The 15042-nt window shown below is 44.5% G+C and overlaps 2 protein-coding genes across 4 annotated transcripts in view; one reads left to right on the top strand and one right to left on the bottom strand.

Moving 5' to 3' along the window:
• Positions 1 to 15042, top strand: part of KDM4B (lysine demethylase 4B) — a 192671-nt gene that overhangs the window by 42747 nt on the left and 134882 nt on the right. For all 3 annotated transcript variants that reach the window (XR_014003632.1, XM_081177635.1, XM_081177636.1), the window contains exon 5: positions 139 to 332. Coding sequence is in view for 2 of the 3 variants with exons in the window: in XM_081177635.1 (XP_081033761.1) it covers positions 139 to 332 (194 nt within the window). In the remaining variant the exon portion in view is untranslated. The remainder of the gene's footprint in view (positions 1 to 138; positions 333 to 15042) is intronic.
• LOC308577526 (perilipin-3-like) overlaps positions 1 to 15042 on the bottom strand; it is a 183509-nt gene that overhangs the window by 116194 nt on the left and 52273 nt on the right. The window lies entirely within an intron of this gene.

Raw genomic sequence — 15042 nt, 5'->3', positions numbered from 1 at the left:
GCTGCAGGCACCCTGCTCTTGCCACATGTGTTTCCTTAAGACATTGCATGTGGATGTGGCAGCCAGCAGCCTCTCTGTCCTGAAGAAAAAGGAGCTCCTGCTTTCCCTCCTGAGAGTGGCTTCTTTCTCCTCCTATAGGATGTGGAACAGTGGAATATTGGGAATCTGAACACTCTACTAGATATGGTGGAACATCAGTGTGGAATTATCATCGAAGGCGTGAACACCCCCTACCTCTACTTTGGGATGTGGAAAACCACATTTGCTTGGCATACAGAGGACATGGATCTTTACAGCATCAACTACCTGCATTTTGGAGAGCCCAAATCTTGGTGAGTATGTTGTGGGTGGGTATTTAGCATTATAAAAGAGACCACAGAGCCATTTGGGTCCAAAGCAGGACCACTAGCAGGGTTGGCATTCCAGGGAAGCTTCTTTGCGCTCAAATCCTACCCCTGGATGCTCTGTACCAAGGAACCACAAGCTTTGAACCAAGCCAACATTACCTACCGAAGCTGGAAGGGCCATAGCTGAGTGGTTCAGTCTCCTGGTACATGGCAGGGCTATGTAGTCCAGTGTCCTGGTGAAGCCTCACCCTTTGCACAGATTTCATCCAGAGAATGGGTGTGTCACCTGAAAGTGTCTGCAGAGTAAGGGACAGAATCCAATCACATACATCAGTTGAGAAAGCCTCCTTGTGATGTGACCCCAAAAACCTACAATTCTTCTTCAGCACCCAGGAAAAAATAATATCAGGCAAATATAGGAATATGCAAATCAGGCAGTTTCTGGTAATCTCCTGTTTGGCAGACTCCTGCTGCAGTGATGCAAAGCATGAGTATGTCATATCTTGTCATACCCTTGGCACACTGTGCCTTTTGGGGAAAAATCTGCAACGGTCAGATCCTGTTAAGTTGAGAAATGGGCAGGCCTTTCCTATGTAGCAGCATATGGGCTGGGAGTTTTGCTACTGCTGTAGCTTTATTAGTAAATGGTATGTCCATATATGCTACTGTTGATGTGGAAAAGAGCTGTCAGGGAAGAGGCAGCCTTCTGATTCCTGGGTGCATGGTTTTTTAATTGTATTTAATGCATGGCAACTTGATGGATGTCCCAAAAGTGTCCTTTCCTGAGATTAGTGATGCAACTTATAAATACTGACATTTCCAGGCAGAGTGGATCTGAAATGTCACTGGAAAGCTGTTGTCTGCCAGAGCACTGTAACAAGATTATTTTCTGCAGTATGATTTCCCATTGGCACTACTGGTCTCCGGGATGACAGTGCCGGAGGGTGTGCAAGAGGTGCCAGGAGCATGGCTCAGACCCCAGTTAATGAGACCATTTTTGCAGTTGCCATTGCCTTCCGCATAGGAATGGACTAATCCAGCTAGGGCTTTGGTGTCATGGTGCAGTTGTTGTTGTTTTTTTTAAATAAAAAACAAAACATGGCCTCAGGATTTTTCACATTTAGTCCAAAGGACATACCTCTTCCAGGGGCAGCTTTTTGTTTCTGAAGCACACTTTAACTTAGAGATTGATTTATTGTACACCCTCACAGCTCATCTCTTCCTTTTTGAAAGCTCAAAAAATCTTGCTTTATTTGCTTCCTGGCCTCCGCTAGGTGGCGCTAGTTCCAAAGCTAGGTTCTTTAGACACAGCTGTATTTTCAGTGGTTTGATTTTAGCATGCTAATGGGGCTGGGGGCTGAGCTTCTGACAAAGCTCTAAGACAGACCTCTGGCAGGAAACGAGTATATTTTTCCTACTTTAATTTTTCTCTGTTTCATTAGTTTTCAGATCTACAGAGGTAAAGGCAATCCTTAGCAAAGTTCTTCCCCCGTTGGACTAGCATAAGTGGCACTAGAACCTTGCATTAACATCTTTTTGGCATCAGTTGAATATTTTCCTCTTCTCCCAGGCATTTGATTGTTAACTTCTCTGTTACTCTTACGGTTGTTTTAGCTGGCTTGTATATGTGATGAGAGGATCGAGTTTCTGTCTGTTTCTTTTAGAATTAGTTTATGATCATTTTGAGTGTTTGCTTTTAATTATTTTGTTGTTTTTTTTGTATCATAGGTTGCCTTGAGCCTTTTTATAGTAGGTGCCTTTACAAATGAAATTAATAATGTTAATAGTAGCAATGTAATTCTCACGTAGTGATTTATTCAAAGTGGAGGGTGTGGTGGTTGAAACCTGTTCTGAGTTGCAGCTAGACCTTCCAGTCAATTTGCTCCTCCTTGCACCTTTCTTTTTATCCTGATGGCTCTGCCTTCCCCCATCCATTGCAAACACACAAAGGGATTTTGTAACCCTTTGTCTTTTTCTCTACATTAATATCCTTCAGGAGTAGCAAAGGCAGAATGGTTGGCACCTTGTAAAACAGGAGCACAATATAAAAGCCTCCAGAAAGCAGAGGGACTATAACTCAATGATAGAGCACCTGCTTTGTATGCAGAAAGTCCAAGATTCACTCCCTAGTGCATCTTGTTAAAAGGATCTGGTAGCAGTTGATGGGAAAATCTTCCCTCCCCCTGAGACTCTGGAGAGATGCTGCTGGTCAGAGTTAATGATAATGCGCTCAATTGACAAATAGTTTGCCCTTCTGTATGGCAACTTCCTATATTTGTGTTCTGTATGCAGGACAGGGAAAAAATATTTGTTGTGAACCAAAATCCTGCCACTGGAATGGTTTGCACTTGATGGTACATGTACAACACCAATTTCAATTGGCTTAAGTCCCATTTTACTGTCGTAGCTCTCCTCCCCCTCGCTAAAATAAGTAAAATAGAATAAAATAGTCCGGGAACTGTAGTTTTATGAGGGGTACTGAGACTGCTTTGAGATCATCAGCCTATTTGGTAAATTGTACTTCACTCTGTGTGAGGGACGCAGGTGGCGTTGTGGGTTAAACCACAGAGCCTAGGACTTGCTGATCAGAAGGTCGGTGGTTCGAATCCCCGCGACGGGGTGAGCTCCCGTTCCTCGGTCCCTGCTCCTGCCAACCTAGCAGTTCGAAAGCACGTCAAAGTGCAAGTAGATAAATAGGTACTGCTCCGGCGTTTCCGTGCGCTGCTCTGGTTCGCCAGAAGCGGCTTAGTCATGCTGGCCACTTGACCCGGAAGTTGTACGCCGGCTCCCTCGGCCAATAAATCGAGATGAGCGCTGCAACCCCAGAGTCGGTCACGACTGGACCTAATGGTCAGGGGTCCCTTTACTTCACTGTGTTCCCTGGTTGGGAGCTGTAGCACCAGACTCTCCTTGCAGGCTTACGCCAAGGTGAATTGAGCATTTGTGTTTCTATCTGTTGCAAGTTGGATGCCATGGTTTACAAAGGGGCATGAAAACATTGAGCTCTTCCTCTGTGAAAAAGACATCAAACTGATTTAGTAGTGGAATTGTATTCCAAGATCTGCCTCTGGTTATGAAGAAAGTATTCTGGCTTCCTTTGCATAGTCTGTGCTCTGCATCTATCCAACCCTTTTCTTTTCTGACACTCCCCCCCCCCCCCCAGCAATCTGTAGAATGTGCCAATTGGATTACTTTACATTTTCCAGCATTTGTTGCTCATGTGAATGTTTACTGTTTCTTTATATAAATTCAGCTGAATGGATTATATTCCATGCACTGCGGTTAGAGCCTATTCCATTCAAGAATAGGCTGGGATTGATTGCCTTTGCACAGAACTGTCAGGTGGAAACAGAACAGAAGCCCACTAGCAAATGCAGCGTTAATACTTGGCTGGATTCAGTGCTACTTAGTCCAGCATTAAAGGGAGGTCTGAGAATACCCTCTGAGCCCGTGCAGTTTTGATAAGAGAAGACTAATCCTGCTTCCTGATGGGGGTTCTGTAATCAGAAGACCACTCTAGCAGATGTTGCTTTTGTATTAAGGCCAAAAGCAGTTGGGCTTTCTGGGCAAAGATTTATTAACGGAGATTAGTTGAAACCTCTTCTGGCCAATGCAGGAGGGCTTGGGATTTCTGATTTGAAACTCTGTCCTCCTGAGATTGATTTAAAAAAAAGAAAGAAAAAAGCCAGCTTCACACATGCTTCCAGGGTACGTCTTTGCCAAGGACAGCCAGCTCTTCCTCTAAAGCTGTTGCAGCATAGATCTGCATTCATTAATGAGATTCCCATAAGCTGACCCCCTGCCACTGAAGCAGGGCTTGGTGATGAAGGTGACTCAGCGGGCATCAGGAGTTTGACTGAGGGATGAGGTAGGTGGACGTTTTGGCCTATGATGAATCAAGTTGCTTAGTACCAATAGCCCCCAGACCCTGCTTAATGAAAAGCATAAAGCACAGCAAGTTGGTTCCTGCCCACGCAGGTGGAAACCACCATTACAACGTGTGTTTTTAACGTTGTTTGCAGAGTTGGTTTACAAATGCGTATTTCCCACTTGACTATGTGTCATCAGGTGCCTTTAATGTTTCTCAATAGGATGTCAGTTAAACCCCAAACAGAATTATGATACAAAATCAAACTGATTGTTTTTCAGGAGTCAGTCCATGCTTCCAGCTGCTTTTTATCAACTGTATGGTAACCTAAGTGTAGAGAAATCACACAGTGTTACATGTATGTCTGAGCCAGGGCTTGCTCAAACACCGTTTCAGAGCCTTGTCTAGAGGGTTGCAGCTTTTTGCTTTGTTTCGCAAGTGCCTTTAGGGCTTCAAACATATACTCTCCTACTAGGGAGCAAGCCCCATTGAAGATAGGATTGTACTGCATGCTTGTTAACATGGCATAGAAAGCAGAGCAGAGCTGCTTTTAAGCTGAATGCAGCTTCTGGTTAAGGTGTTGCTCTATAGATGTTGACTTGCTCCATTTCAAAAACTGGATTAGAATCCACTATCCTGCATGGATTCCATACACCGCAGGAGACAAGACTTGCCATCTACCAGAAAGTAGTGCCTTTTTATGCCTGGTTTGCACCTAAGGCTACAGTTATTTAAGGTAGAAACAAGCTGTGGTTTGTTTGATCACCTATGGGGCAACTTGTTTGGCCTATCAGTATGTGTGAACCAGGAGTCCATGGAAGTTCCAGCATCATGGATTTCCTTCCCAAAAGGAAACTCATTAGATCCATGCCCTTAGAGAAAAGGAGTTGAAACTTTTTTCTTTTGTCTGACCTTTTGAGTTTTTATCCTTCACTTTTACACAATCTCTTACTTTATGCATCTTATTGCTTTATCATATGAGTGCTTCTGTTTTTGCGTTAATTCATTATGAGCCTCTTTTGGGGGACTAAGTAGTTGGGATGTAGTGGAACGAATAAATAAAAAAGGACATTGTCTCCACCTTTTAAATGTTCTGAGTTCTACATTGCCTGTCTAATGAAAGAATACTGCAAAAATGAGGGTCGGGCTATTTCCCCATTTCACCTAGATTTTCCTACTCGCCTGACAGCAGCTGTCCATGATTTCAGGTCAAGATGGGTTTCCCCCACCAACTGCTATCTGCATACTATGCACTGTACCACTGAGCTGTGGTCCCTCCCGCTCCAGGTTTAAGCTCCAGGCTGGAGCAATATGATACTATTTCGGTGATCCTAATTTCTGTGAGACCAACACAGACCACCATTCTTGCTATTGCAAATAATAAGGATGCCATAAGTCAGCAGGGGGAGCTCTTCCATTTCAAGAAAAAAAGACTGGTGCAGCTGGCTGCCTTTTGTCAGAAACGCTTGTTAATGATGATTCCGTGACTCTCCTTCTCTGGTTCTACCTCTGTGGAATTTTCCCAGCTCCCTTCATCCTTTTTATAGACTCTTCGACCCTGGTAGTGATAATCTTAGAGTACCTCAGGGAATAGTAGGAGTGAAGAGAGTTACGAACTCCACCAGTTTGGAAGTCATGCTGTGCAATAACAGAGGCAGAGTTGGTGTTAACAGCCACTGGCAGGAGATATTTATGCATCAGGACATTGCACTCATTTCTACATGAGTGCCCTTCCATGCCTTAAAAATAGTCCCTTCACAATAAAATCTTTGTTCATGTCCGTTCCCTTCCCCTATTACATATGCAAGAATTTATTCGGTGGCTTAACCAACTAAAGTTTGGGTTGATTAATCAGTAGGAGCCAGTTTTAATCAATGGAGTATCTTATATTAAGGCTGTAATAAAGATTTGATTGATATGGGGGGGGAAGGGGGGGATATGATTCTAATAGCAAATGACCAATCACTGTGTTGTAACTTATGCTGAATTCTAAATTATATCATACTTCCATGTGTTTTAAAGAGGAAAATATTGAGGCTGTGTTATTGTGCAGTTTTATAAATATAATTGATTGATAAATGAGTTAAATGACAGGTGATGGATTGACAAAAGATCTCCCTCAATTCTTCTAGATTTTTAGCTTTTTCAAGTGTGCCTTGGTATTCTGCAACAGTATTGGAGAATGTGGCCAACTAGTTGTGTATTTATAAAGCTACTTTGCATTTACCTTTGGGGCAGAGTTAAAATTAACCTAGGGCCATTCTACTTTTAGTTATATGTGTGTCCTTTCTGTGCCACCCAAAATGGTTAGCTGCAGGTGAGGTGGTTTTGGATTTTGCTGGTGTGACCTGGAAACGGATGCCGTATTTCTGAGAAGTAGCAGCTTTTGGTTCCTCCAAGGCCAGAGTGTGGTTGGGAGCAGCCACATCCATTGCTAGACACTTTGAAGGTCAGTGCACTAAGCTGGATGTTTGGAAGCTGGAATGAGAAATGCCACAAGAAGAATCCATTGCTCTGTTGATCAGGCAAATGCAGATGGCCTGCCAGTCATAGGGGCTGACTTTCCCCTTCTGAACTTGAGGAATCACTGAGGAGTGAACTAGTTTTAGTCCACCTGAGTCTCTTATGAGCCTAGTTTCCTGGCCCTTGCGGTTTTTCGCCCAAAGCCTGGAGTCCTTGGTCAGCTGTCATGGTGCAATACGTTTGAAATCTGCACTACTTTCCCTTATCTGCCCTTGCACTGGAACATGAATTCATGGGGCAGGGTATAACATGGAGTATTCGGGATGAGGACAACTGGCTTCAAAATCCACACCATTGGGAGCTTTTGTGCTGCCAAGAAATTTCATATTAAGCCGCCCACGTGGGGAGCTGCCAAATTGAGCCCATTGCTTTGCATGCTTCTCTTCATCTAATTATAATACACAGCTCTTTCATTCCTTGCTCTAATTACCACCTTTTCCCAGCCTGCCCTCAGTCTTTGCATTCAGTCCTATTCTGCATCCCATATTGAACCTCTGGTGGTGGTGGGAGGTTTGCGCTGTATCAATTAGGCATATTATATATAATTACCTTATACACTTATATGCAATGATTAAAATGCAGCAAATTGCTAAATTACATTACTGGAAAGCTTAATGTTTTTTCTTTTTGAGAGGAAAAGAAGGAAAACCAATTGAACTCTTCCTTCCTTTCCCTCCCCAAAATACAACCAAGCTTATGAATATTTATGTGCTGACCTTTGTAACCCCCCCATGTCTTTTGAGGGCATTAATCACAGGGGGGTTTGATAGCAGGAAGCATAGGTGGCGTTACTTCTGTTGAGAATATTGATACCAATGTTGGTCCACAGAATGATCGACACAAACAAGAGATGTAGTAGACCCAAATACTGTTTTAGCAAATATTAAAGAAAACCAAAGGGAACTATCGCTCCATTAAAAATAATTCCAAATAAAGCTTGGCTGAATATTTTGGATATAGTCAAACCTCGTTCTGTGTCTCCCTCCGCTTGCGTCCGCTTCGGCAGACGCCCGCGGCAAAACTAGGTTCAGCGCATATATAGAAGTGCTAAATTGCGCTTTGCGCATGCGCAGACGCGGCGCTTCGATGTGCTTCATTTTCGGGTTGTGCCGGGGCCTCTGGAATGGATCCCCGCGGTAACCTGAGATTCCACTGTATTAAAATACTGTCGAGTGAGAGTTTTGAGGCAAGCTAGCAAAAATAAGGAGGAGGATACAAATGTGGAGGAGGATTCTTGTGCCGGCTTTCTAGGTCAGGCAGGCAGGAAATAGGAAGAAGTGGATGGAGGTAGCTACCCAAGGAAAGGGAAGGAAAGTGAGTAGACTTTGGGCAGGGACCAAGGTAGCAGCTATGAAGAATGGAGTCTTAATTGGTGGAGCAACAGCCTCCTGTGCTGGTGACACCCTGGGCAGGAAGGGCATTGAAACAGGACGATGATGGCAGATTCTCACTCTGAGGAGGCTGGGTTCTCTTGTGAGACCAGGCGTGGTGGCAGGGAGCATGAGCAGCCTTCAGGCTGCACAACAGCACCCTCAAAACATCCCACCAAGGTGGAGATGGCTGCATGTTTCCACCAAATCTAGTAGGAAATCTGTTCAGAAGGCTGTTAGACAAAGGGCTGGCAGGGGATTAGAATAGATGGCCACCTGGCCCCTTCTAATTCTGTTAACCCAACTCAGAGTATTTACTGTATAGAACCAAGGAACAGAAAGGTTTGAACCAGATCTCTTAGTAATCAGATTACAAATTGTCTATCTTTGTTTGAGGAAATTGGGTTATGCAAATCCTTTGGCAAATCAGTTAAAGAAAAAAACATTGCAAAAAATGCATGAAACAGCTATACATTCGCTTTTTTTGGTAATGTTGAAACCCCCTGGTGGGGTGGGGTGTGTGTGTGCTTGCAAGGTGGAGAATGGATAGGGAAAATTGAATTAGTCAGCCTAGAGAAGCTAGAGGTTTGGAAAAACCCATCCAGTTCAGAGTCATTTTCATGGCATTACTTAGCCTAACTAGAGGGTTTGGTGTTTGATACTGTTTAAGAGCTCAGTTCTATATTGAAGAGGGCCTCAGTGATGACATGCCTGTTTTTGTCCTTTGGTAGGTTACAGAATTCCTTAGAGAAAGTTTCAGGATGTTCATAGCAGCACTGAGGACACAAAAAATAGGCACAAAGCAAATGCACTTAATTTCCTTTGAGGTTTGTCTCCTGCTTTCATAATAAGATGCAATATTGGTTTAAGCCAGTGTTTCCCAAACTGGGTGTTACCACTCCTTGGTGGGGGGTGTTCAGGTGCAATTGGGGGATGTTGAATAAAATAAGGGGGCAGTGGAAACATAAAGAAAGAAGAGAAGAAAATTTTGAAAAACCGTTGTACATGATTCATCTGTTGTGTAATGATTCTTACTTCGAAGTCGGGGATTCCTTCCAAGTAAAACATGCATGGATTGGGGACCTGAAAACTTTGTTGGGTTTAAAAGAGAAAAAAGTTTTATGCTTTTAATTTGAAATATACTAGCCAGTTAGTTATGATGCTTTAAGTAGTGTATGTTAAAGTGTTATCTACTTCAGACTCTCACAGTGATGCTTAAAATCAAAACAAATTTTAGAATGGGATCATTGAAGGACACTTAAGTCTTAGGTTTGCGAATTGGACACTCAAGGTGGGTGTCTCTGCCATCAGTTGTATAGGCCTTTAATAGGTGTTAGTTGTAGTGCTAAAAAGATACAGTCATACCTTGGTTTTCGAACAGCTTAGTTCTCGAATGTTTTGGCTCCTGAAGTGACTGTTCCAGTTTGCAAACTATTTTTGGAAGCTGAATGTCCGATGGGGCTTCCGCGGCTTCCGATTGTCTGCAGGAGCTTCCTTCAGCCAATCGGAAGCCACGCCCTGGTTTCCGAATGGATTCTGTTCGACTTCCAAGGTATGACTGTATATTTATATGAGGGAAAGGGGGTGTAGGGAGAATCCAGGGCTTGTCTGAGGAGTGGAAGGAAAGGAGGACATTTTTCTGCCTCCCCACTTCTGGCCACTCTCTGAAGACTGGAGAAGAGACACTCTTAAGAATATTGGGGGGGGGGGCAGGGGAAGCGTGGCTTTGTTTTTTGCAGTCTTCAGATGAGGACTGGACCATGTGAAAAATGAACGTAAGATTTTAGCTGCAGTTCATTCATTTTCAGCTTTGTATTCTTGATATTAAAAAGTGTGCATTCCGTTGTTGCGCCTGTAACCTAGGTTTAAGGTGTCATTTAGTCCTAGCTTTCATATCTCAGTTTCTAACACTTGTTGTCTGGGCAGCCCAGGCTTGCGCCCCGGGGAGGTCACTTTGGTGCTGCTCATGCAGTGGTTTGACTTCACCCCTGGAGGTGCACTGCATTGTCTCCCGAGACAGATGGATGCCAACAACAGGGAGGAAGCAAGAGAAAAATACAAAACAGCAATGAAATGCGAACTGCTCCATCCCTCTGGCACGTACGCTATACTCTGGTAAATTTCTGTTTTTTAAATAGAAATGGCCCTGCAAAGCAAGATTTATTGTGGCATGATTTATGGCTCAGCTGCAGCACCATTTGGCAGAGCAAAGCTCTTCTCAATTGATGAGCTAGTTGGGGGCTTGGATGGCACGCACTCCCGTTTATTTCCTATAGCCAGAGACAGGGAGGGCTCTCCAAGTGGTGTGGAGAGCAGCCCGCTCCTGCCTTCTCTGGCTCGCCCAAACTGCCTGGGAAAAGAATTCTTCATTAGAAGTCTGTGCGTAGCTCTGAGACTCACAAGGAGAAATGATGTATATATTAAGAGTTTGCATCCCCCAGTAATTTGGTGATAGATGGGAGGAGTGCGGCATGGAGTTATTAATGCAAGCTTTCAGGCTTCATATACCGCAGTCATTAGTTAATCAATGTGAACCCTGCCAGCCCACCTGCTAACGTTCAAACGGGCCTTACTGGAGCCAACATGGCCCTGTTCATCCAGCAGGTGGAGTTATAGCAATGGCCATTTGTTTCTAGCAACAAGGAGATTCTGGCCTTCGTGTAAGTAAAGAGGATGAAGGAGTGAATTATAATGTGCTAAAGCTTTTGCCTGTGTGCCTCCTGAACCCTGGGTTTGAATCTGCCACTCAAGGTGTAACAGGTGGAATAATGAGGAGAGTTTAAATTGTTTTCTCACCCTGGCAGGGGTGTTGGCCAAAAGATACTTCTTTCCTCTTTTCTACAGCTGTTCCTCTAAAAAAGACTCCTCATCTGTCAGTGTGTTGTCTTGATGAGGGAACCGCCTCCTCCCCACCCCTCCTACAATACTAATAATTCATCCCAGCTCCGTAGTCTGTCAGGATCCTCTCTGGAAGGAGGGGTGAGCCAGAAGTCTCCAGCTAAAAGCTGCACTCTCTCCTCCCTCTCACTCCGTTTCAAAAAGGAAAAGAAACAAAGCATCTGCTCAAAGCCTGGCCCTAGTTTGAAATGAAGATCTCTGGAAATCTGACAGCATCACAGATTGGGTTTAATAACGTTGTGCATACTTTGTCTTTTCCCCATGCCATGCAACTCTTCTGCCAACCTGATCTTCTGGCATAGGTTTCCCCTATGGAAGGGAAGCAGCTTGTCTCCTGCCTGATAACAAAGTTATGCTAGTGAAAGGTATAAAGAGACCTCCTCTCCATTAGCCACACACAGATCCACCCACTCTGACTCAGTAAGCCCAGCTTTATCTACTGCTAAGGGCTGTACTCTGTCCAAAGCCAAACTCAGCAGTAAACCTCACTTGCTATGGGGAGTGGGGGGGGGGTAGGCAGGGCAAGTTGCTTGTGCATACTTTAACAAACCTCACAGGATGGCAGCCCTTGAGAACTTTGGAGTGAGGAGTAGGAAACACCTGTAGATAACCAGGTGCGGGAATGATACAACCCCGTTCCAAAGGATCTGCATGAATGAGTATTTGCTGGAAGGTTATCTTCATGTATGCAGTTCATTAATACAGGCATGTTTTCTCTTTTGCTCAGCAGTGGGAAATAGGTCTTTGGGTTGATGCAAACAGCAAGCATAATAATGAGACTAACTTTAAACCGAGCCAGATTGCTCTAAACCCAGATGTGTTTGTACCCAGTGAAATGGGCAGCTTGCATGTACAAGTTGGTGCAGAGTAGAAACAGCCTTGACTTTAGTGTTTCTCTTTTCTCGCTTTCTCTTTCCCCTCACTCCTAATTATCATATGCCTAACTTTCACAATATTAATAGGGAGCTTATGAAATGAGGAAATGTTTCAAGGTTTTTCGGTAGTGCCTACCACCCAGTGGTTTTTTCCTGTGCTTTAAGTCTGCTACTCTGTTTAAGCTGTTGCTGGGAAAATAGACCTATACAGGGTTTTGATTTAGCAGGCAGTTTAAAGGTATCTTTACAGGAATGAAGCAAAGCTTTAAGTGAGGGAGAAGGTATATCTGACCTCCAGTGTCCTGTAACTGGACCTTGTCTAGTTGATGGGAGTACTTGAAATGCTTGGCTTGTGGTTGCACATTTTTATCTAACAGGCATTCAGCAGCTGATAACATAGGTTGACATTTTTTCATTTCCCCCCCTCTAAGAATTTATTAAATTTCTTCTCCTGGGACAATGGATGTAGAATTCTGTGTTAAAACTCTTCGCTCAGGTAAGTGGATTAATGCTGATTTAGGCAGCTGAAAGGACCAGCAGGCATAGGATTGTGCAGCCCAGGGTCATGCTCCTTGTCCAAAACAATTTATTGTTTGAAATACAACAAGTTTGCAGCTTGGTGCCCGATGTGTGAGATGGTGCAGCTATGCTAGGCTGACCATGGAGGAAGGGTGTGTACTCCTTCCCTAACTTGCAGATGATTCTGAACTCAGGGCGCAAATTACATCTTCTGGAAATGGTGGGTTTCATCACACCTAGTGTGACTCCTCTCACAAGCCTCACCTGGCTGCATAATCATTCTACAAATCCCAGCATTTCTTCTTTGTCGCTCACAGAAGAAAACCTGGAGCAAAAAATTTGCCAGAGAAAGCAACCATTCACATGTGTACTGACCCATCCTTCAGGGTGTCTTACATTAGTCTAGTTTGTCCTCCTACCTACCCCCACCCCCAAACTCAGTGAAGTTAAGCTGAGGCCCTCTGACTTGAAAAAGGCTGGCCATGTGGGTATCTTGATGTTTTTTTTTTTAAACCAAATTGTTCCCAATCTGGCGCATGTTGAGACACCACTTAGCTTCAGTCTCCTTTGCACAAGAGGTGGATGCAAACATTAGTCTTTCTGAAAGCGTTGCATCTGCCTGCCTGCCTGCCTGCCTGCTTTGGGCTTTCTAATGTGAGAGCACTTTGTGTGATTGCACTCTGATCCTTCCATTTTCCATTTTACTCTATTGTTTTGAGTCTGAGTAAATACACTCTAGGGACGCAGGTGGCGCTGTGGGTAAAAGCCTCAGCACCTAGGGCTTGCCGATCGAAAGGTCGGCGGTTCGAATCCCTGCGGCGGGGTGCGCTCCCGTCGTTCGGTCCCAGCGCCTGCCAACCTAGCAGTTCGAAAGCACCCCCGGGTGCAAGTAGATAAATAGGGACCGCTTACAAAGCGGGAAGGTAAACGGTGTTTCTGTGTGCGGCTCTGGTTCGCCAGAGCAGCGATGTCACGCTGGCCACGTGACCCGGAAGTGTCTTTGGACAGCGCTGGCCCCCGGCCTCTTGAGTGAGATGGGCACACAACCCTAGAGTCTGGCAAGACTGGCCCGTACGGGCAGGGGTACCTTTACCTTTAAATACACTCTAGTCCCTATGTTTATCTGACATAGTTGTAAGTGTGTATGTATTTCAAGAAAGAAGAAAATCAGTGTTAAAAATCACTAGCAGGTGCCGGTTAAAGATACCGAATTCAATCCTCTGTTGTCCTGTAAAATGATCAATTGAAGATAAAACTGCATTATCTTGGTAACAGTCCTTTCCCATGGAGAAGGAACTTGATTCATGCCTGATCTTATCTTTGGAGCAGGTAATCATAATCATAAAGTGAATAAATGGCTTCTGATGGAGGCAGGAACTCACATTGAGGTTTCCTCACTTCATTTGCCAAATTTTTTGGAGTTGAAAGAGCAACTTGTGCATATCATTTATTTTACTATAGGACAGTTCCAGTTATTACCTCTGTCAAACTTTCTCAAATGACCCAATCCTGATAAGATAATTGAAAGGGAGCTGTGCTTGCTGTTGGCCCAGGTTCTCTCAGTCTGCTGATGTAGGAGTGTGTAGGATCTGGGTAGGGCAGGTTAAAGGTAAAAGTAAAGGGACCCCTGACCATTAGGTCCAGTCGTGACCGACTCTGGGGTTGCGGTGCTCATCTCAATTTATTGGCCGAGGGAGCCGGCGTACAGCTTCCGGGTCATGTGGCCAGCAGGACTAAGCCACTTCTGGCGAACCAGAGCAGCGCACGGAAACGCCGTTTACCTTCCTGCCAGAGTGGTACCTATTTATCTACTTGCGCTTTGACGTGCTTTTGAACTGCCAGGTTGGCAGGAGTAGGTCAAGTTAGGGAGAAGCAAAGTGGTATGGAAGTGAGAAACTGGACCTGTACACACACTAAAGTTTCTAGCTTGGGAGCAATTTGCAAATACTGAGGGGTACCATTAAAATGTTGCAAATGTGGATTAGTTTGAGCAATGTGGTTCTGCACCCCTCTCTACCTGACTCTGGGATCTCCAGAGATGCCCTGTCCCTCACTGGTCTTGCTCTACACCATGCTTGAGTGCATTTGCCTGGCTTGCATACGCTGTTTGAACTGTGAGAATGCCTCTTGCTTGCCTGGCTGGAGAGAGGCATGCATCTCTCTGTAGAAACCACTGGCTTTTGCTTGGTTAGAATGTAGTCTACTGTACAAAGTTAAGAAACCCATCCATTGCTGTGTCTGCTTTTATCTCTGGCCCTGTCCGCCACTGGCAGGCAGCCCTCAGAAGATCGCTTGTGAGGGAATGCAACCCAAATCCCCATTCTTGATTCATATCAGTTTATGGTTTCTTTTGAGCCCACCTTTCGGCAGCCATTTTCTACCTTGCTCACAGAGATGCGCTGGTATTTTTTTTATGAATGGGCTGTTTTACTATAGGTTAGCATTGCTCTGGGGTGTGAGACCGATGGATGCCAACAACAACATTGTTCCAGGCTCATTGTAATATATGGCACCATTGTGTAATGCATTGATTCTGTTTTTCAGCCCCAGAAGCTGGAGCATAAAGTAAAAGCATGAACCATGTCATCAAGCGACCTACCTTTCCCTGCCTTTTGCCTTTGATGTGTTGGGGCTTTAAAAGC

Source organism: Podarcis bocagei (genome assembly GCF_964188305.1).
Source record: "Podarcis bocagei genome assembly, chromosome: 18".
In the NCBI taxonomy this organism is placed as follows: Eukaryota; Metazoa; Chordata; class Lepidosauria; order Squamata; family Lacertidae; genus Podarcis; species Podarcis bocagei.
The sequence above is the reverse complement of the archived record's forward strand: the minus strand, read 5'-3'. Positions and strand labels throughout refer to the sequence as shown.